A 26,177-nucleotide genomic window follows, 5' to 3' on the forward strand; every position below is an offset into this window, starting at 1 on the left:
GTGGAGCCCATTCTAGATTTTGCTTCAATTAATCATTTTCTGAACAAGAAAAAAGGTTCCCCCCAAATTGACCTTGACCTGATGCCACTTTTACTTAGTGCTCTCTCATTATTACCATTGCATGACCAGGAACCCCCCCCCCTTTTTTTTTTAACTGCATTATTCCTACTCTAAACATGACACTGAAAATCTGAAAATGTTCTTTATCACTGCACACTAAGAATAATTTGAGCATTTATTCTGATAAACAATTTTTGTGTATCTTAAACTTCAGTCAAGTTTGATGCCCTTTCAAGTCATTTACAGCGTGTTTCTTTTTTTGACCACTAAAATGAATATTCATGGTTTCATCTGACTTGTGCCACATTATATAAAGTTAAGCAACTAAACAAATCTAGGAAGAAGATGAAGTCTCTCCTCAGCAGCCTGGCTGGAATGAAGAGTTGGTTTGTAAGGTTTTTTCTTTCAGTGCTGCTTAGAGGATGGTTTTATGTATCTTGCCCTGGATTATTTGAGACACTCCAGTATTTCTTAAGTATTGGATGATTCAGAAGATAACTTGTGGATCACCATGCAGAAGGAAGATGCACCCCAGAGTATTCATTAAGCCACATTTTTATATATATATATATATAGAGGAGTGATGTTATAGCTATTAGCACCCTTGCCCTGCAGGACTCCTGGGCTGTAGAAGGCATAGTGGGTTTGCACAGATCAGTTTCTCTTTCTCCTGCCAAAATAATGGCCAAGTATTTGGTATTTCCTCTTCCTCTTCCAGAGCCTTTGCAAGTACCAAGGTTTAGGCAGTTTTTGAGGACTGTCCTCATAACTGTGTCTATGGCTGTGTTTCCTTTTCCTCCCCTGAGGCCGGGGTTCTGGCAGTGCAGTGCTAGAAGAGGATGAAGAACTGCAGTTGGGTGTGTGTCTGTACCTGCCTGAAGGGAGGCTGCAAGGAGGCCAGAGCCAGGCTGGTTCCAGTGGTGCCCAGCAATGGGACAGGAGGCCACGGGCACAAACTAACACAGAAGATTCCACCCTGAACATCAGGAAACACTTTGCTCTAAGGGTGGCTGAGCACTAGACAGGGCTGCCCACTCTAAGTGTGGTAGAATCTCCATCTTTGCAGATACTCAAAAGCCATCTGGATATGGTCCTGGGCAACCAGCTCCAGGGGGCCCTGCTTGAGCAGAGGGGTTGGACCAGATGACCTCCAGCAGTCCCCTCCTACTTCAACCATTCTGTGACTTCAGCCAGAGAAAGTCAATACAAGCTGCCCATCTTTGAAACTTAAAACCCCAGAACCCTGCAGTACCACATCCCTTAACATCACATACCAAAAACCATCCTTTTGAGTCCACTTTTTTTTATTAAAATATCTCATGTATATTGCTCACATTAAAATACAGCAGTAGTTGAATTTTAAATATAGCCACAAGTATAGACACTCAAAAAAACCCAAACCCACATCACTTTAATAAAACAAATAAATAAATCCGATTTGTTTATCAAAGTTTCAGACCGTCAGGGTTAGATGATGATCATTTCAGACACACTAGAGGTCCTAAGGACACTACTACCCTACCCATATGACACTATTTTTTTCTTGGAACACCACGTGCAGCCTATCTACAGTACATGGACGAGAACACCGAGGCACTGGGTCTATAGGGGTGGTTGTTGTTATAAACCACGGCATAGTAAGATCCTGCTTTACAGTAGCTTTTGGATAATGTCCTATACTGGAATGGCATGGCAAGGCATTTCTGGGAAAGAGGAACTTGGAGAGATTTTCATCTTTTGACACACATAGATAAGGGGTTTTTAATCCAATTCCCAGCATGATTGGATGCTTAGGCTTATCCTGCAAGTATGCAAAGCTTGAGTTGGTAATGAATTTGGTTTTGATTAGATGCTGACAACTATGATCTAATACAACACTGATTTTATGACACAGTACACTTGCCTTCTGTTTTAGAAGTTATTTGGAGTTTTGCATCTCAACAGTTAGAATAGTTTAGGAAAAAAAGAATATCATAGCACAGAGGGACACAATGCCTGAAGGTCAAGTATCTGGCTTGTCTTGCTTTATATAGAGACAAAAAAATAGAGCAAATTGCCAGGAATTTGGAAAAAAAGGAAACAGGAATAGCTTTAGCACAGGCAAGACAATTAGAGAACACTTGCTTCCTTTCCCCTCACCTCAAAACAAGTGAGGAAAAAATAAAATCTACAAACTAAATTTGCACTGCAGGATCGTGGATATTTCAGGTGGGATCTATATGCTTTGTCTTTACTGAAAGTGTCCCAGGATGTGTGGAAAGCAAAGGACAGCAAAAAAAGAAATCTTAATTTCTGGTTAACATAATTAAGTTCAACAAAACCGCATCAATTCCCATTGTAGAGGCACAATTCATAGAAAGCTGCATCTAAAACAAGTAAAAATACTAGTCCAAAAATAAATAAAATGTAATTTACCAGTAAGTTATTTTGCTGGTGCAGTGCAAGGTAAGTAAGGTCATAAAAGTGCAGTTATCACCTTTTCAGTATAAATACTTTCTACCTAAGTCAGAAGAGCTACAAAATTAGTCTCCAAAAATAACTGTGCAACACATTGAAGATAGACAGCATGCTTATTAAATCCCAGTGTCTAAGCTACCTGTGTAAATATGGTTTACCATTCTTTTGTCTCAGCTGCCCAAGGGAATTCTGAAGCTTGGTCAGAACCAAATTCATTTACATCTCTCACTTCCTGTAAACAAGTTATCTATATTATTGATCCCAGTATTGAGTAGCAGTTGATGCCACAATGAGTCCTGATATATATAATTTTTTTAGTATTGTATTAAAAGCCACAATTAGAAGAACACTTCCTAAATTAGCAACTAGATTTGAATTATTCTTGTCTGGCATTGCGTAAACATTTCTTTCAGTTCTTTTTGTTTGATTTCATTTATAGTTTCTGAGTCTGCAGGGCTTTTCTGGACCTTTGCCACAGCAAAATTAATCCCTTGAGTCAATCCTGCTTGGGTGATGTTAGCAACCTGGACCATGGAACTGCGAATCTTAGCAAAAGGAGATACAGCTCTGCTGCTGCTACTGTCAGCTGGAGAAGGAGTCATGTGGAGTCCCGTCTCAAGGTTACCAGATACAGATCCTGGGCTTTGATGAGATTTAGTGAAGTCAGTCCCACCAACAGCTAAGAGCTGAGGATTTGGCTCAGAAGACTGTACATCCAACTTAGATGGCCGGGAAGGATTGTCTCTGATAGCTTCAGCCTTGGTTTCTCCCTTCTTAGATGTATTATTGCTGGTTTGATTTATTATGTGATGGGGCTCTTGAGAACCAGCCTCAGCCTCCAAAACATCTGTCATCTTATTTTCAGCATCGTGCACAAACCTCTGGCAGTACACATCGATAGGTTTAGCAAATTCCATCTCAGCATTGTCACCAGAAGCCATGGGTGTGTCTTCAGAGCCAGACCGGCTAGCCTGAGAGACGTGGATCTCGGATGGGACGTGAATGGTAATGTTCATGTCAGTGCTGCTTACAGACTGGGACCGACTGCCCAGCCGTGGAGCTGAGGCAATGATACCACAGCTAGGCAGCACATAGTCTGTCTGCCCTATGTTCTCTAGAGAGTCAGTCAGCTGGTTGTCCTCATCAGATTTAGAGTTAGTCAGGAAATCATCAGAATGGAATGAATCATTATCCGATACTTCTGTATCGGATTCAGTATGGACTTTAGTATCTACCACTGGATTCTCTAAAGTTTCAAGGCTACTATCTGATTTCCAAAGATTCACTTTCAAATTTGGTTTTAAAAAATTGACTTTCATGTCAGGTTTGGTAAAGCTGCCCAACTTCCGAAGATTGCTCATGTTTACATTGGATTTGGTTTGTTTCACTTTCTGATTGAGAGAGGAGAACTTGCTCAGTAAATAATTCTTGCCTTGGGCCAGGGACCCTCTGTTCTGAGATCGAATGCCAATGATTTCTTCATGAGGTTTACTGCTCTTCCTGGAAGAAGAATAAAAAAAAATTCTAATGTACAATCAAGACAGTTTCATTTACAAACACCAAGTATTTACCATCTTCCAGCCTATTTCCATAACACAGATGGACATTTTAGTAACTACATTATCCTTTCCTTACATCATTGTACCCATACAAGCTAATCAAATTCAAACCAACAAAAAACAAAGGAGGGTTGCTACAGAATGGAAGCCAAACAAGGGGAGAAGGAAGCTTCTGCAAGCATTTTTAGGTTTAGATGAAACTGGATTTGAATTCTCTATGTTTCTAACCCTGACTTGTGTATGCTGTACTCAGTAGACAGTAAACAAGTATTCAGTCTTCAGTACCTGTACAATAAAAAGCAAGAATTTCTTGCTACACTTTCTACTCAGCTGGGAAAAGAAGCTGAAAGAGTAGCCCAATAATCAAATGCAGAATAAAGTTACTGAAATACGTGCCCTAATAGTTTTTGCTTGACAATTTACAGTTGTGCCACACAACACGTTTTCTAGCAGTTGAACTGGAAAGGTCCAAAATAACGCAACAGATCACACGTGAACTGACAGAATGTGCTGAACTTCAGATAGCAATTCTCTCATTTATACTCCACTGCCCTTCGTAAATTATTTCCTCACTGTTAACCAATATTTGTAGATTAAGGTTACTCCTGTTGAATTGCTGACCACTGACTCCTTAGAGAAAGTTACCTACAAAATTCTAGTAAGTACTTTTAATTATCAACTACGCTTTCATGAGCCCGTTTCTCTGCCCAAGCTTGCAAAACAAGACCTTCTGTGCCATTCTAACACTTTGAAGTTAAACTGCTGAACTACTCTTCTTCACACAAGACATGTAATGTTATCTGGATTCATTAAACACTCAACCACAGTGGAATCCAAGCCAGATTTAGACTTCACAGGTTGCCTTTTTTACTACAAGCAGCAGACACTAAGTTCAGATAGGAAAAGTTAAATTTGACAAACTAATATGAACCATCTGAATCACAGTATGTTATTTACATTTGGTAGTGTATATTGTCTATGAGCACATGTGTATAAAATACTATTCTTGCTTATACTTTCAGATAAGCACCTGCAGACAGTTATTATTGGAAGCAGCATACAGACAAGTTAACTCCTAGCACAGTAGCTAGATATCGACGTTTCTTTTAGGCATCACGTATATGGTTGTTACCAGTTACTGTGAGCCACTGAGAAGAGAGCAAAAGTGGGACACAGAAGGTTCACATCATTTAAGTACTCACCTCTCTAGCTTTTTCTCAATAATGGGCACATCTAATCCCATGGCTTGCTTTGTGATTCTCAGCATCTCTGCAATGCACTGAAGAGTGTCTGAAATCCAATTAGCAGCCTGTCAGACCCTTAAAAAAAACCTCTTACAATCTCATATTCCAAAATCTAAAGTTAAGACTTATTTCCTTGTAACATAATTAAGTTGGTTTGGTTTTGTTTTTTCGTTCACCCTACAAGTTGCAACTCTGATTTAAAGTTTACAAAATAAGCATAAAGAACAGACTCTCCTTAAGCCCCAAATACTGGGTGTAACTGAATCACTGCCACGATTCATCATTTGTGGAAGGAAGAGAACCAATTATATTTATTCTAACTCTTGTTTACAACACTCAGTGCTCCAGGTAAGAAGCAAGATATTTCCCTTATTAGTGTTCATTTAATTCAGTTAAACAACAAGGAAGAGCATTTCTAGACATTGATTTCACTAAATAAATCTTTTTCTTCCACTTTTTATGAGCTAATTTTAAATTCATTTTATCAGTTTTTGGAGCAAGATCTGGGCATGGAAATGTCTCAATTCTGGAGAGACATGTTGCTTTAAAGCCATATGTGAAAATTATTTTTCTTTGTATTAAAACAGGAACATCCTAGTGTTCACAAAGTAAAATACATACAGGGTTCTTTTGTTGGATCCCCACCCAGCTGGATTATACTAAAATTTATCCTTCAGAAGTTATTTTAAGAGCAATGGAAGAAGTGTTTCCTAGAGAAACACTGGTACACTGAATACACTTTTATGTCTAAAGCTTTTACACATGAAACAAACCTTTTCCATCTTCTTCTGGGTTGCGTACCACAGCTCTCAGAGTGTGAAAATACCCACTCATTTCTTTGTATTTGTAATGCAGCCTCATGCAAGAGAACTTGGGTTTGCCAAAAAGAGTTGGCTCAGGCCCTGGGAAATAAACCAGGATATTAGAAATCTTCTTTAAACAAACACTGAAAGAGATACTGCAAAGACTGTACCTAAATGCATGGAAGAGTTGATGGTCTCTTTCAGCATCAAAAGCTTCATGTTTTCTTTAGAGTAGGACAGACATTTTAAAGGAAAGATTTTCACAATAACTAAACAATTACTTACAAAAAGCAATTAGACTCTGTGTATGTCATAATCCAGCCTGACTGTTTAGTACAGATCACCCTTTCAAATACAGTAAAAAAAAGAAATGGACACTTATTACACCCTGTGTTTTAGGATATGCTCCTGCAAAGGTTAAAGGGAAAGCTAATATATTTTTACCAAGGGGAAACAATGCAAGTTTCAAGATTTAGACCAAGTACTTCAACTCTTCAATGCACTGCATCATATCTATATCATTAAACAGGGGTTTTTTGTTGTTATAAGGTATTTGTTCTAAATGTTTCAACTATATTCTGTATGTCAGGATGTACTACAGATCTTCACAACACAGAAGTGAGACATGTTTCCACTGAACTCAGAAACTGCACACAGGTAGTGAAAGTGACAGTAAGGAGATGATGAAATTATTATGCACTGTGTAATAGAGGATTAAACTTTACTGAGGGGGACACACACTGGGGGCCACACAAAAATTTCCCTCCCTTCTCTCCAACTGGAACACCTTTTTCATCTCTAAAGTCAAAGATACCACATCTTTAACACTTTCAGCTGGATTTAGCCCGCAGATGTTACATTCTTTAGTTAATAAGTTAATCAGCATAACAAGATAATTTCATAATAGTACATTTCCTATCAGACCTGGGTAAATAAAAGGGGTTTTTTTTAACAAAAAAAAAAAAAGCTATGAAACAGATCTAAAGTACAATTCAGAATCATCAGCTGTATTTGGATCAAAGAAAGAGTGCACTGAACACACAGACCTGTGATTCATTATAGAAGTTGATCAAATTGTTACTGCCATTTGTTAAATAGTGAGATTTGTTTTGATGAATCCATGGGGTTTTTTAAGAGTTTGAAAGAGGGAAAATTTTAGAACCCTACCAGGGACCAAAGTTTTGATTTCAAGCAGTAGCAACAGAGAGGACTGGGAGAGAACACAGACTCAACTTTGGCATCTGTTATCAGCAAGAAAGCACATTTCTAGCTCTGGTGGACTACACAGGATATATACAATATAAAGAGGCTTGCTGTTTCAATGGATTTGTAGGGTGCTCAATCTATTGTTGAGAGCATTCAAGAAAGATATACGGTGACTATGTTCTTACCTATTTCTATTTTTTCCAGAGCTTCAAGACTTAACCTTTGGTACTGATTCACCTTGTCGATTTCATCATCATAACTAGGAAAAAAAAAAAAAGAATCAGAATTTAATGCTTCTTACTAATCTAAAACAAAGCAACTAGAAATAAACTACACATAGTAAGAGAAAGTGGTAACTTACTAGGCCACGTAGTAGGCAGAATTAGAGAGTAACAGTAGAACATCCACATCCTTATGAGTGGCATCAATAAGACTAAGGGGAAGAAGAAGAATGAATACAGGGGAGGTGGTTTTATTTGCACAACTGTAACCCATCCCCAGTGTATTTCAGGGACACACTTTTACAGCTGAGGGCACATTACAGCAAAAGGTTTCAATTATGGCACATTATCTTGTGTGATGCTGCTACCTCTTCACAGCCACTGAAAAACCAACTTAGGTGAGACACTTCACAAGCCAAATCATGATATGTCATTAGAATTACCATATAGTAAGTGGATCCATGTAAGCAACACTCTTTTAAACCTGGGGTTACCTAATAGCTCAAATAGGTCAGCAGCAGGTGCAAAAATAAATAGAAAACCAAGAAGCTATTAAAAATGCTAACAGAGAAATGGAAAAATATCTCAGACTCAGTTAAGGTGATGAGTCTGTGCTCTGAATAGCTATCATAACATCCTGCTTTGCTATTTTTAGATGCTGAAGTTCACCCTGCAGAAGATCTAACCACTATTTTTCTTTTACAAGTTAGTGAACTCTGAACTTGATAAGGACCCTTATCAGTGAAATTAAGAGTTTATGCTCACTACTTTTCATTAAAATAACTAGGTTTTCCTACTACTGACTCATTCCACAAGAAATTAATCTGATCACATATGGCTTTGAGGTCAAATTACACTTTCTAAAGCAATAACCAACAACAGCTCCTCAAACAGCCCCAGAAATGAGGGTCTCTTCATGGTGCCTACAACATTTTGGCAATATTAACTGAATGCACATATTTCCAGGTGATATCTCAAAGGTAACTCCAGCATGCACCATTTTTATGGCACTTTGGGAAAAGCAAACGTTTAGAGCACCTTTCCTTCTACAAGTATTCAATCCTTTCAAGGACTCCAGCCATTCTACAAACCTGTCCACTTGTATTCTGTTTTAACACATCAGCTATTAAATTAATTTAACATCAGTAGTAATTAACAGAGGTGTCCCAGTAGCAGCTAATCAGCTATGATTTTATTCAACAAACCTTGGATCACAATCAATAAGCGCCCACCCTCCATGGAATTTTTCATCATCTGGTAAGAGCAGTTTCATGTAGCTCTGTAACAGCTGGCTGATCAATTCCTGATGGCTTCTCAGGTTCTCCTTGTGCAGGGCTTCATGCTCTTTCTCTTTTGTAAATATGGAGTAAAGATCCTCTGTTACAGGGATACCTTGCATCAAATCTAAACAAAACACACAAGACATCAAAGAAGGAACCAGCAGTTCAAAGTGATACACAGCAATGGTCTGTTGATTACTTTGAAAATGCCTTCCAAATGTTTAATATTTGACAATACTCTGGAAAAATGGTTATTTATTCTTTCTGAATAGAATGTTGCCTGAAACTGAAAACTCACTAAGTGTAACATTATTTTCTCTCAGTGAAAAGCAAGAGTTAACTCACCATTTTAAAAAACACCTGCTACAGAAATTTAACTTTGTCTAATAGAGAAATGTTACAAGACAGTTAACGCTAAAATTAAGTTAAGATCAAATTCTACAAGTTACACTGCATGTAATCCCTCTGAACTGAATGCTGTTTAATCTCCAAATGGAGAATGACTGTTTCATATGGTGTCCACTACATAGACATGAACATTACACACACTCAAGGTGCTTTTAAGCTTCAGGGGAAAAAAAATAAAAATAAAAATAAATAATTTTAAAAATCATTCAAAAAGATAAAGCCAAGATAATTTCAATGATTTTTTCTAAATACCACAGTCCAGCTTAGTTGAAATTGTATTCTTACCTATGACTGCTTGCCTATAAGCATCCCTGAAACGATTCAGGTAGTATCTGTTTGCAGAATTAACTCCATCCTTCATTACCCCTGCCAGCTTCCTTTCACCAGTCCTTGTGAAGTCACCCTGTGGCACAGAACATGAGAATCATGCAACTTTGAAATAGCAGCAACAGCTCAAAAGCTTTGGCATTCTGAAACTCAGAACTGAGTAGATGACAACTCAGAAATTATGTTCAAGTAACTATTCCACATAGAAGTTGAAAACACTGATTTTCAAAGAGCATCTACTTCTCATGGCATCATTTGACTCTTACATGCTTACGGAGAATCTTACATGCTTTTGACAGACCTACAATTCTATCTAAAGTCCTAATGGAGAACAGTAACCAACACATCAGCCACTGGGATGCTTGAACACCTCAAAAACAACCTTTTTTTTTGGCCATTAATGTAAAAGAAACACTACTGGAACAATGAAGATGACTGGAGCTTACTGAAGATGATTTTCAGCTTCTCTGCTTCTGCTACCAAAACAAGTGTAACATACTGAAGGAAAATAGTACAAATCCTCACAAACTCAGAAACAAAATAAAGTTTCTAGGCCATGGAAGGCTTAGAATTTGAATAAAAAGCAGTTTTGGTAGTTACACTTCATTAGAGGTTTCTATTTGCAGAGACACTCTGAACATTGGCTCAGAGGAGTTCTAAAAGCCACATCAACTACTATGAAGAACACGTCAAGTGTGTTTCACTTTCAAATTAAAAGAAATATCACAATTAAACTGCAAAAATTTAATCCATGAACTTCAATAGCAAGTAGGGAAATCTTCAAGCAGAATGGCTAAAAATTTAGATCTTAAATCTGCAGCACAGAGCTCAATTTATAAAGTTAAAAATATTTACAATGAATACAAGTGTGTCAGGCTGTTTCGTTTTTTGGGCTTTTTTTGGTTTGGTTTGTTTTTTTTAAGATTAATGTAATAGACTAACCAAAGTTCAGTAGAGAGATTTAAAAAGAGATTTAAATGGTAAGCATTTCCACTGTAAAGGTTTTTACAATCCCAAATACGAGGAATGCTAAAAGTTGTCCCACCAGTGACTATACACACAGAAAGTAGCTCAAACTCTGTGACTTTTCAAAGCACTGGGAGTGAAGAGTAAGGAGTTTTGCACCTGATTTCTGATCTTGATACACAGACTGCATTACAACCAATTCAGAAAAGTCTTCAGAAAAATGCAACTAATTAATATCACTTTTCTACCTACATATCCTGATCTTCAGTGCTTCAGGGTATTTTTTGAAGTGCTGTAACTGCATAGAAGTACTACAACCATGCTTAAATTTAAATGGCAGTAATGCTTAATATAGATCTTAAACTCTTAGCCCAACTATGCTTTGTATCTAGACATGAAAATAACAGAATGAAGTTTAACTACAGCCAGCACTGCCACAGGACAATGTGGACACTCAAGTCTCCTCCAATTCACACTAAGTGTGATATAAAATATTCTTCTATGGAAAGGCCACATATCTCTTCAAAGCAAAAACATGCAGAATATTTGGCTAACTTTGCTGCATATACAGAAGTTCTCCATTGGACATAAAACCTGTAACACAACATACTTATCATCAGAACAGATAACACTTCACCCTTTACCTTTAAGGCTGCTGTGCCAGCATACTGCCGGCTTATGGCATCTCCGTTGTTCGCCCATATTATCTGGTAGATTCTGTTGCATTTCACTGGCAAAGGCTGTTCTGGTGGCATCACACCCAGTTTTTTGAGCTGGAATTTGATATACACATTAATATAAGGGTCAAGATAAAAATAATTCTTGATATCAGAGCTTGATAAAGGAAATGGGAACGCTTGCCAAGCATTTAATTGTTAAGTTTTATATGATCTGAAAAAGGAATCCATTCTGCTAATTTCTCAGACTAAACTGTTAGAAATCAATCACCAGTTCACTGTTAAACATCATATCACTGGATATTAATTATGCATGTAGGAGTCAATCTTCAAAAAAAATTAACTGAAGGAAAACAAGTTACTCTAGATTACTCAAAACACAGGAAGTGTTTCTCTTTTCTATAGAGAACGATCAAAAGAACAGACATCACAGACCTTAATATGGATAAACAAGTTAAAGTCTTCTATTGCAAAGGTATTCATGACCTCAAAGGTCTAAAAATAAAGAAGTGGAATCTCTTTGCAGTTACAAGAAAAAGCACACCAGATGCTTAATCTTTTGCTTCTAGATACTAAAGCAAATGTAGTGGTGTTACCTTCAAACTTACTCCTCCCCCCAAAATAAAACCTTAAATCGACTTCATATGTTTTGTCTATTATTAATGCTTATGCATTTTGGACAGTTATTGTTTAACACTGATACTGATTCTTCAGAACAACTAGTTCTTAAGTTCTTCTAAGATAAGTCTCAGGTACAATACAAACTTAAGTCTTTCTACACACACTAAATTGGTAAAGCAGCACACACATAACTGCAACGTAGTCACTAAATGTCAGGCCAACTGCAGGGATAACCTGGACTAAATCACAGGCAAACCTCAATTAACAACCAATTAAAAAACGCTCAAGCACTCTTTGCAAGTTAGATGAAAATTGATACAAGTCTATTTGTTGACTTTGAAAGCCCCATCAAGTTCCCAGCTGAGAGAAAACAAGTCCTGTGGTTCCAAAGAAGTGCAGAGGCAAGGTACATGTAATTCTCAATCTTCCACTTTATGTCAGTCACCTTCCAACGTGCAGGACATTTCTTAGGATTCCTGGTCCCAGGAGAAACGCAGAGGCAAGGTACATGTAATTCTCTGACTTTATGTCAGTCACCTTCCAACATGCAGGACATTTCTTAGGATTCCTGGTCCCAGCCCTCATTCCCAATAATTTATGTCAGGAATTCATAAAAGCAGACGACAAACAGGAACTGCCAGATATAATGGTTAGAGCCATTCATTTTTTTATCTTACTGAAGGACCCACTTCATCCTCTATCCTTCACTGTAAGCACAGTCAGGTTTGTTCATTTTGGGCTGGGCTTTAACTCAGGCTTCAAAGTTTCAGTGACAGTACTATCAAGTCTTCACAAGGGAAGACAATCACCACTGAGCTTCTGTATCAAAAAGCAAATGGAGGGGCAGGGCAACGAGGAGGAAGACTAAAGGAAGGGCTCAGTCTGCATAGAAATGCCTTCTCTATACAAGGAGAGTTATTCCAGAGCATAGTACTCAGCCATTTGGGATATTTACATCATGAATTAATTATTCCTCTACACACAAAAGAGACAACTAATCTTCCTACCTGCTGCACCACAGTATTTCACTTCAAGCAGCTAAAATACCATCCAACTTCTAATTAGATTTTAGTTCTTTAACATCTCATTTGGGGGAGTGATTTCTTTGGGGGAAGGGGTGGTATTTTGCTTTTAAACTTTGTATTACTGCACAACTTAAATGAAAATGACTAAATCAAAACAAGAGAATTCTCTCCAAGATGTGGACAGAAAGTAATTTCCTCTCTGAAGGAGAAGGCTACGCATCACTGGTTTAGAACAATTTTAACTTATTTCAGCTGTACCTATTACTTTCAGTTTCATGGCTCTCCAAGTAGTTTGCCAAGAACCTTTCCAGTACAGGTTAGTTCAGCATTTTTCAAACATGTAGATTTCCTTGTGAATAACAAGTTCTGAGGCACTCACTACTTGAAAAAGGGCATCAGTTATACATGCCTGCTGTTCCATGACCACTCTTGCAATAGCAGCCTGTACAACATTGGTACGATCCAGACAGTCCATGCAGTTAACTCGAAAAATTCCTTCCTGTTTGCAAATCACACCAGCTTGATCAACCCTTTCAAGAAAAGAATAGAGCAAAAGCATACTGAGACACTTAAAATCCAGTGTAATTTTTCAGCTTCTACAAACAGGAGAAAATTTTACACATTAAATACTATTTATAGTTTCCCTCATCACCTCAGCCACATCCCACTCAGAATTAACTACTCTTGTTCCAAACTATCCTCCTCTTTTATCAAGGCTAGATACCCAACATACATCCTGTTGAGGCCATAAGCTTGATATGTAATGAGATGTTTAATTCAATTTGTACATATATAATATGAGCTTTCAAATGGAAACGCTTAATTTCAAAAACTTAGAAACCAACAGCAGTGACAGCGACACTTCACACAACACATATCGAATGATATATAGGAACTGATGAAAGACTGCAGCCATACTCATTCCCAAAAGGCATGAACTTTAATCAGTACAAACTCAAGGTTAAACATCCCCACTGTTTTCAACAGTGAGGTTGGCATTCTAGGGCTTGTGGGTCAAATACAAAGTGTTTCACATTAAATATAAGAAATCCTTAAAGTGTTAAATGCAGTAAGCCTCAGGCAGAAAACAGTGTCTGAGGATTTTTGCTGTTACACTAATACTTCAGAACACAAAAAACTGACACATAGGCTGGGCACCAAGGGAACAACATTAAACATACCAGTTATGACAAAATCAAGGCCTCTGAATATGCACTGGTTTATTTTTTTCTCCAAATATTTCATATGAGTCAAAAAACAGTTAAGTACCTACCAGCACCACTTCATGTCAAGAATAATATCATGAATGGCATCAGTCAGTGTTTGAACATTTTCAAACTTCATTCCTCGGCTAAAATACAGAATTTCATAGACGTTAGTTTGAACTCGAGTAGTGCAGGGGTTTAATTTAAATATTTTATATTATTTGCAATGTTAGCAAAGATTGGGGAGGGACTTTTGACAAGGGCAGGTAGTGAGAGAACAAGGGGAAATGGGTTTAAACTGAAAGAGGGCAAGTTTAGATTAGATATTAGGAAGAAATTCTTCCCTGTGAGGGTGGTCAGACACTGGAACAGGCTGCCCAAGGAAGCTGTGGCTGCTCCTTCCTGGAAGTGTTCAAGGCCAGGTTGGATGAGGCTTTGAGCAACCTGGTCTAGTGGAAGGTGTCCCTGCTGATGGCAGGGGGGTTGGGACTGGATGATTTTTAAGGTCCCTTCCAACCCAGACCATTCTATGGCTCTATGATAGTGTCCTGGCTAAGTGGGAGAGACAGACATTCTCTCCCGCAATAAACTTGAAGTAGCAGCCAATATTCAGCACTATTTTAAAGTACAGTTCAATATCTAAACCCAAGGTAGGAGATTCAGCTCTTTAAATTCTCAATAATTTGCATTCTTGAATGCTGCTTCTATAAAGAAGAACAAGTGTGCGGCTATTCAGGCATGTGCAATGTTCTGTTCTCATTTTAGGCACAGTCTCAACTAAAGTAAGCAGTACAGATTTGCAATGGGGATGGCTTGCCCTGCTTTATCAGTGATTCTACAGAAAACACACCTACAGACACATCATCTCCTCCTCCCCCAACCCAACCAGGTCCTTTTCAGTACTGGTCTCTATTCACACACGCTCATAGTGCAAAAAGAAACAGTCCCGGTTACTACAGCAGTTTGTAGGAGAAAAGCAAACAAACAAAAATAAAATCTCATTTAAACAAAAGAATAAGCACCAAATCAATTCAGGATGTCAACAGTGCTACTAAAGAGACATCTCTTAAAGGCCGTTATTATCTTGAGGATTTTTTTTTTCCTCCCCCTTCCCCCCCACCATCCTCAGACAATATCCACTATGACATACTTATTCAGTCAGTAATGCTTTTCCAGGCCAGATGCAATCCCTAGATTAAGTTAGGAAATGAAGATTAAAACAGACTTTTTAGACCCCATATTTGTACATAAATGCAGTCTGCTCAAGGGAAGCATGAGAAACACATGCCTGTGTGACAGATCACATGCTTGGGCATGCAAACACTGCAACCAGACCATGCCAACACCAGAGTGGAGTCCTGAAAACAGCAATTATTTATACTGGATTAAAATAAAAATAATGTATTTATAATGGATCAAGTGCATCAGGGCTCTGAAAGGACCCATCCTATGTTTATAGAAACAAGCAAGAGAAACAGAAGAATGGCTTGTCCTGAAGAATTAAGAGCAGAATGCCACATAGTTTGAAAGGCAGGTCAGCCACAGCTTCACATTCATAGCATGTTTAAAGAAACTCTCTTGCTTAAAATGCATAACAACTTCTGAGCTTTGCCTAATAAATAAATGCGTATTTAACAGGTCAGGGACACAAGACCAACAATCAGCAGTGCTTGGTTATCCAAATTTGAATTTTTATAGTGCTTTAGTTTACCAAATGCATTCTTCCCATTTAAAAGAAGAGTGTTTCATGCAGAAGTAGAAATAATAATGGCTTTTCCCCTCCCTTCTACTCTCCTTTCATGCTAATAAAACAACGCAAAGTGACATCTTTAAAATGTTTCTTACCAGTGCTCATGGAAGTCAAATGAAACGTAAGTCAGATTTGCATTGTTGTACAGAAGAACTTGTTTAAGATAAGCATCTCCAATAATCTTCTCTCTGCCTGTCTGATCCACCAAATTAATAATAACCTGTTCAAAAGTTGAATTTAACATTTGTCATCTGCTACATGACTTGCTTAGATACATACCATGGAATAACAAATAGCTCAAGAGTTAAAAAAGATTTGTAGGTAATCATGCTGAAGTTACAATCCTTGCTAGATTGCACCCAAGATCAAATCAGTTACAACAGTTTCTTGCCTACCTGAATTTTAATTCAGAGAAGCTATGAACTCACAAGGCAGGTATACAAGTGAGACTTAAACATTGCTTTAAGTTATCACTGTGTTTTAGAGGTTACTTACAGGGATACTTGAAAAACTTAGCAAAATTCCATTTATGTATCACACTTCCAATTATCAATGAGCTTCTAAAAAACCAAAACCCACAACACCAATAAGAAAAACAAACTAAAATTATTAATTTTTATCTCCTGCGTTTTCATAAGCTATTTTATCATGTAGCACTCACCTGCTTTTTGTAATTTTTGAGCTGTTCTTCAAAATGTGCACGAAAACAGGACACTGTTTCATTTTCACCTACAAGGCAGAAACAGCCCATTCAGTAACATGTCCTGCTTGCAGGACTAGTCATGCCCCAAGTCTATACTCTAAAAGACCAAGATAGCTTTGCTTAAAGTACTTAGACACACAACATAACCCATTGTACAGAACTACTTTTAAAAGTCTTTCATCAATTTGCTCAACATTGTTGTTCTACAGGAAACATCATCCTTAAATTTTGCTTTACTTCGCTTTTTGTGCAGAGCAGACTGAGCAAAAATTTAACTTTTAATAAACCTGTTTAATCCTTCCACATATGCACCACACACCCTGTTGACATCTCATCCGAAAGAGTGCTTTTATTTGTTTCACATCTTTTGAAATAGCAAACTGAAATACAAGAAAGGTTTGCAATTTGCAAAGGGGGATATGCATGACGGGGTAATACTGAAGATGTTATCCAGTTCTCCTGGAGGAGAAAACTACTTGTAACTAAAACCCAAAAATGCTACCCAGTTGATTCATGGCACCACTGATTCCTCAAAGTCTCTGTAAATCTATCCAATTAAATGTGATTCCTCAATATTTTTTGAAACTAATTATATTAGAAAAAGAAAGGAAAAAAATTGAACAGAAATAACTGCTCAGCTCTATAAACAGATGTCACAGCATTGCTTCCAAATATCAGGGAGGGGGTCGGGGGGAAAATTGGGAGGTGTTTTATTTTCATTTTCCTCACTTTAAGAATTTATTAAAATCTCCATTTCCATGATGTGGCAAGAAGTTGTCCTTCTTCAGTAATCTCCAGGTTATTTGGTATAGAATCACAAGAAACCCTAATCTGTTGGTACATCTTCCTTAAGTCTGCAATCATAGTAACTGCTTGTCAACTTCAAATTCTGTGCTCTGCTCAAATTCCTAAGCAAGCGTGAAGGCCCATTTTACTAGGTCTTACTGAAGACACAGCGAAAGACAGCCCTTTCACTTTCCAACATTACAGCCCTCTCTGAAAGAGCACGTTTTTTAATTTATTATTTTTTTTTAAATTTTCAGCCCTAGAAATAGCTGTCCATGGCAGAAGACCAGATCTGCTAATGCCAGAGGAGAATATGAATCCCATACACAAGCTGGACTTGCAGAAGTACATATTTCTGATCTAGGATGACAGTTAACCCAATCCAGTGGGAGTCTGATTATACAAGATCACAAACATACTAGCTTCCTTCCAAGAAAAGTTTCTCTTTTACAAAACTAAACCTAGAGAAGATTTTGTTGACCTCTATCTTTTAAGAAAGTTCAAGCTATGAATACCTAATTCATACAAGCCAGGCTCTTCTCAGTGATGCCCAATGATAGGACAAGGGGCAATGGGTGTGAGCTGGAACACAGGAGGTTCTGCTTAAACTTGAGAAAAAACTACTTTACACTGAGGGTGACGGAGCACTGGGACAGGCTGCCCAGGGAGGGTGTGGAGTCTCCTTCTCTGGAGACATTCAAGACCCGCCTGGACACCATCATGTGTGATCTCATTTAGGTTCCTGCTTCGGCAGGGGGATGGGACTGGATGATCTTTCGAGGTCCCTTCCAATCCCCAACATTCTGTGATTCTGTGATCTGGATTTACCAAGGCCTCATCAATATTCTTCCATGTTTTGGTTTTTGCATTATCTTTGAGTGGAAAAGGAAGTAACTCAGATCTGACGAAGCCCACTAGATAGCACTTAATTTCAGAGAAGACAAAAGCACGCTACAGAACTGGTGTTATATGAAAGATTTATTTTTTCCCCACATCGAAAGAGCAGTTCTTAATGCAGAATGAACCTCAGCATAAGTTAACTTCATCAACAAAGATATTTGTAAGACATCAATGTCTAAGCAGGTTCTCAAAAGAGAAAGTAAAATTGTCTCCCTTTCCAACCCAGAGAACACTGCAACGAGTAAGACTAGAGATAAAACAGGTACTTCATTAAATACTGAAATTCAAGACCTGTTAGAATTAACAACGGACAAGAAGTCGGAGCTCTGCATAGCTGCAATTAGAGTAGGAGTTAATTGGAGTCAAGTCGTTACAAGAAAGCTGGGGAAGGACTTTTCATAAGGACAACTAATGACAAAACAAGGGGAAATGGGTTTAAACTGAAAGAGGGGAGGTTTAGATTAGATATTAGGAAGAAATTCTTCACTGTGAGGGTGGTCAGACACTGGCCCAGGTTGCCCAGAGAAGCTGTGGTTGCTCCTCCCTGGAAGTGTTCAAGGCCAGGCTGGATGAGGCTTTGAGCAACCTGGTCTAGTGGAAGGTGTCCCTGCTGATGGCAGGGGGGTTGGAACTGGATGAGCTTTAAGGTTCCTTCCAATCCAAACCATTCTATGATTACTGTCATTCCTGGCTTTTATAAAGTGCCACTGAAAGACTACTGGTAAAGCAACACTTTAACAAACCTATTTCTAAGGGAACTCTGATCTTTAGGTTTTCTACTCAAATACTTACTCTTGTCCAGTCGGGGCCGTGGGTTGTATCTATATCCAACTTGGCTCCAGAATACAGGCACAGAGCCTCTTGTTTGTATAAATGAAAGAGTATGATTATGGACATGAATCAGTTGCTCCGTCTCAACATAATTTGCCACATTTCCATTTTTATCAACACCTCTTCGCTTATACCGCATTCCTAAGAGGAATGAGAATGATCAATCCACATTTAAGTATTAAACATTAATAATTTCTGTTACTGTTTTTGACAATGGTAACACAAGACAGTTCTAGCCAAAATCCACAATCAATGGTAAAAGTCACTCCGATCCTCATTTAATCCCCCCAAATTATGTTGACTATATGGATAAAGTTTATTTACTGATATACTACAAGCAGCAGAAAGCAAGTTGACAGGGCAAGGCAGTCTACTGGCGCTATAAAGTCACAGTTATATCTAGTCCACCCTAAAGAATACATTACTTTCTGTTCTGTCAAGTTTAACAAAGTTTTACTTTAGTGTTTGGTATTTTCCATGAAGCTAAGGGCCACTTTTACTGACAGATGCTCCACTTCTCACAATAAGAGATCCCACAAGCACAAGAACATTTGAATGTTCCACAGAGGATCCTGGGTTCCATCCCTGGGTTTAAGCTGTGTAACTAATTCTGCATATTAAGAACAGATACTGCTCTTCTGACTGCACAGTTTTTTACCAAGCCATCTCTGATGTGATCATTAAACAGAGCAGATCAGTGTTTGCATATGGAGGTTTGCATATCCTTTACTCAAAGAAGAGTACATCACTATTTCAGAAAGGACGCAGGTAGTAGCAAGAGATGGGGAAGGAATAAGTAAAGAGTTGGAGAAAGATTCAAGGCCATGATTTATAGCTTGGAAATTCAGTTCCACAGAACTGGAACAACTCTGTTCCAAGTCCTGAAGTAGCACTGGGCAAAGTTTGTGAACTGAACCGCAACAGCACTAGATAAAGACTATGGGAGAGAAGGGAAGTTAAAAATAGGGAAGTGAAAGGAATGTAAAATACCTATCATAGGGACCTTTACAGGGTCACAAAACGTCAAAGCAGTATTGCAGCCTTTAATCAGACAGGGGCTTTCAGTCTAAAGCATCAGACACCCTTTACTTATGTCCTGCCACTAACAGTGGCTCTCACACCAAAACCCAAACTAAATCATTGCACAGGAAACTTCAGCTCCCTTACTTTCGGTATCTCAACTTTTTATGGATACTAGGCTCTTACTCTCTTAAGCTTAAGAGCAGCTGTTTTCCTTTATCTCATGCTACCTTCCCTTAAGGTCCTGGGTATGTTGATAATTTAGTGCAGTGTTTTGTTTGGGAGGTTTTTTGGGGGGGAGATTGGTTTTCTTGGGTGTTTTGTTTTGTTTTTAAATCACAAACAAGCTGCCTGACAAAGAAGCAGTGTATTTAACACTGAAGCATCTATCAAGCCAGTGTTTCCTCCGCCTTTTTCAGGGGGTTGAGGTATTTTTAACTACAATATTTCAGAAACAAAAACACTTTGAACTCTTGGCTAAAATTATGTATTACAGACTTAATTAGACACACAATCCTATAATTATTCTTCAAAATATTGCATCAATTTACCAAAACAATCTTTTTTTGACAAGGGAGAAAGTTCTACACAGTTTATACTCTGGACTTGCAATCAGATGAGCACAGTGTCAGCAACAGTAATAGGGAATCAATAAGCAATTTGCTCTCTGCAATTCAGTCTCTGTATTTGTAAAACAATTTAGTACAAATGAGGCATACTGCAAACTAGACACTACCCTCAAACCCTCAAGTATTTACTCTGAGTTGTTCTGACAAATAACTTTCCTGGGAATTGAATGAAATGCACTGAAGTGAGCTACACTACAAAGGCCAGTCCCATATCAGGGTAAGCTCACCAGTTTTTGGTCTTGTTTTTTTTTTTGACGTGTTCAAAACCTGACTGTGTAGGAATGGAGATGGACACAGTGAAGAATATCCTAAAAAAAATTCTTATACATTGAAAAGGCTTAAGTTGAACAGGACCTACTAAGGTGTAAAGTGATTCAAATATTTCTGTGCTCCTTAGGACAGTGAATAATTTTTGTTTGCCTTGCTACTAATAGGATAAGTTAAATAAGGTGCAAGAGCAAAGCACGGTTCTTATTTCACACCTTGGCCCTACATAAACATCTCCTGGGACGCAGGCACACACACACACATCTGTTGTCAAAGTCCTCAAAGGAAGACCTTTGAAAATTTAACTCCCACCCAGGTCTACAGAAATATATCAGGACAGAGCTGAGGTCCTAATCAAGGTGTTCTTTTGCAAGGATGGAACTTTATCTCAGAACTGATAGACTCAGATACATTTAGCACTCAAGGGGAGACTAGTAAAGCTCACTCAGTAACTGCTCTAGGTAACAGCAGTGTAGTACTGCATGCATTACAGCCTTTTCTTTTCCTCCTATAGGCAGGAAAGGCTGTAGCACATATTTTGACAAGAGCTGATCATCTGCTGAACAACACAGTACTCGATTCCAAGTTTTATCTTCTGCACCCCTCTCCAGTGTTCAGGAACAATCCCAATACCTTGAACTATGTTTGCCTACCAGCTCTGTGCCGACTCCGGCGTGAAATAAGTGCCACCAGAAACGTTGGATGAACATCATCTACACAAGTTGATTCCTGAGGAGGAGTTTCAGGACTGCTCTTATCATCATCAGAAGATTCATTATAGTTAACTACAAGTTCTTCAATTTGCACAAATCCTTGTATGATGGGTATAATCCAGAAGTCCACTTCAGCATTCTGAAGGTTACAAAAAACATTTACATTCCTGTTGGTTCTATATCACTTACAATTATTTCTGCCATTTCTCATGTTTATAAACAGTAGCTTTGCATGCTTTTCAACTTTTAAGAAATTTTTGCCATATCCTTGTCTTATTTCTGTAAGAGGTACCAGCATTTTTCTTCCATTAGTCATAGGGCTTTTAAGTCAGGAGGAAGAAAGAGAATGCAACACCAGATTTTTCTGCAAAGATGAAGCAAGTTGAATCAAGGCAAGGGGAAAAGCCCCCCTCTACTTCCAGCTATCCCAGGACAAAAGAAAACCCTACAATACTTAAAAGCTTCTTTTCCAGTTTCCCCAAAGGGAGTCTTCAACGCAGTGTTACACCTGATGTTTAAGCACATTAAAAGCTTAAAGTAGCAACTACTCATGTCAAACACAGCAATAGTCAGATAGAGCAGGAAATAGTGGTAATTAACTAGTTTCTGCTTTAAGGTGGTTTTACAATCTCTGTGTGGACATATACTATATTACATTTACATAGGTAGATAGATAAAGATTTAAGAGTGTAATGGTGTTAGTCTGTTTTCAGGAAAACATATCAGCATAAGCTTTATATGGGCCAACTTAGTAACCAAGCCAACTGGTTCAGGGGTCTGCACATTAGTGCTTTTTTACCCTAAAGCTTCAATTTCTTAAACAGAGTTGAGATCCGAATTCCCTACTAATTCAAGGTTATCCATTTATATCTTATAACATGAAAATACAACAAATTAAACTCCCACGTTATACTCAACTTTTCAGAGCATCCAGGTTTACACTGCTCTGACTCCATAACCATTAATATGTAAAATTATTAATGAAAGAAATGCAGGGCATAAGGTAAGATGTCTGCTGTCATCTTTAAAAGAACCTAAGGCTTGGCCTAAACTGGCATATAGTAGTTAATAACTCAAGTCTTTTATGTACAAGATTAATTTAGAATGAAGTGACACCATATATTGAAGAAAAAGAGTGGTGGCTCTGCTTCTTTATGTGCGCATTAGCCAGGAAAATGCTTTATCTACTCTGAATAGCTCTTCACAATAACTTGTTCTAAACTATTGTTAACACTGATCAGCTATTCTGTTCAAGGAGAAAAATGGTATTATCCACTTGGGAAGACAAAAATCTTGTCTCAACAAAACTGTGGAATTCAGAGCATCCTTCTTATCTGGCTCCTCCTTATCAAGTTCAGCTCTGTTCAGGGATAATCCATTTCACAAATGAATACATCTTAATTTTACCTTCAGAAATCATCACAAACATACCACACAGCACATTATTCTGCACTGCTTTATTGTAATAAAATCTTAAATTCAGCTGATGGTCATTTGTTAGCAATGATCACAAGCTAACTAGAAGGCTGCTGGAAGGCTGGCTGGGGAAAAAGGGTAATGCCAGTTGCTCAGCTTCAGAAGGCACAGCCCTGAGCCTGACCTGTCTGCCAAGCAGGTTTCTGAGTAAACTTCTGTGAGGCCTTAAGGAAACATTTCAACAAAAACTAAAGAATGGTTCTCATAATGCACGTTATTGTTAGTAATAAGACTCACGTCAATGCTGATGAGATCTTCAATCATGTGCTTGTTCCAAAAGAATCTGTCATCAACCTGTTTAAAACAAAAAGGTCAGGTTTTGCAGTATTTCAGGTAAAGTTTCACAGTACCTTTGGTAAAGATACCAGTGTTATTCACTACAGCTGTACGTGAAACTCTGCTTTTGAATATAATGGCTCAGTTCAAGACATGCTGCTGGAGACTTTTGTTTCATTTCCTTACACTGAAGTTGGTTACAGGGCAAGATCTTCAGTTGCTGCAGATTATACCAGCACAGAATGTGATCAGTCAAGTTTGGACCATATATATTATTGAACAGCACCTCTCTCAAAAGAAAGGGAAAAAAAAAAAAACCACAACAACAACAAAGAAACCCACCAAAACCCCCCCAAAAATACCACACAACTTACTTTTCGCCACAGTGGTAAGTTAGCTTTCTCACACGCGCTCTGTCTCTGCACAGAATTTGTTAGGTCGTAGGTTAGGCTGTAGTAAAAAGAGTCTGAGTCCATGAACATTTTGAACAACTCCTCCAATAATCTCTTCTCCAACTTCTCTTTCTCTTTGCTTTCTTTAATCTGAAAGAAAAGTAATGGCTTTCTTATGTCTTTCTCTTTGACTTAAAATGACTCCAGCCATATTTGCTAAATGCTATTTCTAACCTTGCAGGACAAACATTTTCCCTTTGAGGAGCGACATCTCAAAATTAATAGCAGAAATAAACACAAGGGACAGCATCTTCAGAAATACCATGCTATTACTTTTAGCAGTACAGGCATTCAGAGCAGTCAGACTCTGAAACTTTTGGAGCTTATACTCTAGTATGTTTCAATTTCAAGAGTTCCTAAGAAATATTGCATCTACCTGTTCTAATTTGAATAAAGATTGTTTGGACTTTCTAATCCAAGCCATTATTGTGTTAAAAGCATTTTGATGCACGGTGTTCTCTAAGGAACTGCACACCAAATTTTGTCTCCAATTCTCTATTATAAGAGATGCTTATGCAGAGCAATTTTTAGAAGTTTAGAATCCCACTTGAAGGTAATCCTGGTAAGAAGGCACTCTTAGTAATTCTGCCAAAATTATATAATTACAAAATGAAAAATAATAATTTTTAAATGCCAAAATTAAATAATAAAAAATTAAACTGAACTTCAAGACAGCAGTTGCACATTCTGCAGTTTTTCACTAGTTCTCTTTTTAGATCTTAATACTCCAAGTGATCATCCACCACAACCTTTGAATTATCAACTGAACATTTTGGAAGAAAAAACAAGAAAATAGTACAAAGCTTTACCTTCTTTTTATTTGGAGCAGACACATTTGATTTAATTTGAGTAAGAGTCTTCAGCAGAAATTTTGTGTCATCTGGGGACTGCGTAATCTTCTCTGGCTTGTTTATCCCAAAATGGTGCTTTTTACAAAGCTAAATAATGACATTGAATTAAAGCCAATCCTTAAATACGCTTTTAAAAGTTCAAGGAAATTTTAATCAAAGTCTACAAAAGCAAGACTGCAATCACACAGAATCACAGAATGTTGGGGATTGGAAGGGACCTCGAAAGATCATCCAGTCCAATCCCCCTGACAGAGCAGGAACCTAAATGAGATCACACAGGAAGGCGTCCAGGCGGGTTTTGAATGTTTCCAGAGATGGAGACTCAACACCCTCCCTGGGCAGCCTGTCCCAGGGCTCCGTCACCCTCACCATAAAGAAGTTTCTTCTCAAGTTTAAGTAGAACCTCCTGTGTTCCAGCTCACACCCATTGCCCCTTGTCCTACCATTGGGCATCACTGAGAAGAGCCTGGCTCCATCCTCATGACATTTGCCCTTAACATATTTATAAACATTAATGAGGTCTCCCCTCAGTCTCCTCTTCTCCAAGCTAAAGAGCCCCAGCTCCCTCAGCCTTTCCTCATCAGGGAGATCCTTCACTCCCTTAATCATCCGGGTGGCTCGGCACTGGACTCTCTCAAGCAGTTCATATCCACAAACCTAGGGAAGACACTCCGAAATGCAAGGGGAACATGCAGGTTTCCATCTACAGCATAATTTTCTCCTGCAGTTGTGAGAATGTCTGCCTCAATTTGTCATGAGTATGCAGAGCCACCTCAACTTCCCACACAAATTACAGTGTAAATTAGTGTCAGTCACTTGTATTGTTTTTCCTTTATCCATCCTCTTTTGTAAAAAAATCTGCAACATTTAAAGTAAGGGTTCCCCTTGAAGCCAACTTATGGAATTAAGATTCCAAAACAGGATGGAAGCAAGGGCAACCCTTAAAAAAAAAAACAACCCCAAACAAACTCTCTCCTGATTCAGAGGGCAAAGATATGACAGCTTCTTCCACCAAAAGACACACACATGAAGCCCTGTCTTAGAGACATTAGAGGATAACCTCAGGAGTAAAAAAGCTGAAGTACTTGAGAGTGGGCACTGCAAACCTGAGGTCTTGTTTAATTGAAAAACAGCATTTAAAAAGCACAAAGTGTTCAATAAGTCTGCATACACCAGAAAAAAAAAAAATAATAATAGGAGGCATGTGTTTAAGTATTGTATTTCACATTTAAATTTCACTGAAGCAGAAAGGGGAAAGTCAGAATTCATTGAAGACAGTCATACCTCTAATTCTAGATCCTGAGGTTCTGTGTCAGAAAGTGGAATCACGGCAATCTTTGTTATTTTGCAAACCTCATGGTCTCCTGGAAGTTTGCCAATCAATGCTTTCTGACGAATTAAAAGTAGCCACCACGGTAAATCTGGAAAAAGATTAGTAAATGCTTTTATTTGTCTGTCAGGCAT

At 38.2% G+C, this 26,177-nt stretch overlaps 1 protein-coding gene across 1 annotated transcript; it reads right to left on the reverse strand.

Moving 5' to 3' along the window:
- Positions 1-2,465: 2,465 nt before the first annotated feature.
- INPP5F (inositol polyphosphate-5-phosphatase F) lies at positions 2,466-26,177 on the reverse strand. The gene is made up of 18 exons (XM_010175904.2): positions 25,998-26,177; positions 24,672-24,800; positions 23,785-23,952; positions 23,372-23,428; positions 21,599-21,797; positions 18,991-19,170; positions 16,471-16,538; positions 15,905-16,029; positions 14,128-14,205; positions 13,264-13,384; positions 11,176-11,304; positions 9,524-9,641; positions 8,756-8,954; positions 7,691-7,762; positions 7,515-7,588; positions 6,094-6,222; positions 5,279-5,366; positions 2,466-4,017 (listed from the first exon to the last, which is right to left on the reverse strand). The coding sequence occupies exons 1-18, from the start codon at positions 26,175-26,177 to the stop codon at positions 2,883-2,885; spliced, it is 3,249 nt and encodes a 1,082-aa protein (XP_010174206.2). The 3' UTR covers positions 2,466-2,882.

This window comes from Antrostomus carolinensis, unplaced genomic scaffold (assembly GCF_000700745.2).
Source record: "Antrostomus carolinensis isolate BGI_N321 unplaced genomic scaffold, ASM70074v2 scaffold22939, whole genome shotgun sequence".
NCBI lineage: Eukaryota > Metazoa > Chordata > Aves > Caprimulgiformes > Caprimulgidae > Antrostomus > Antrostomus carolinensis.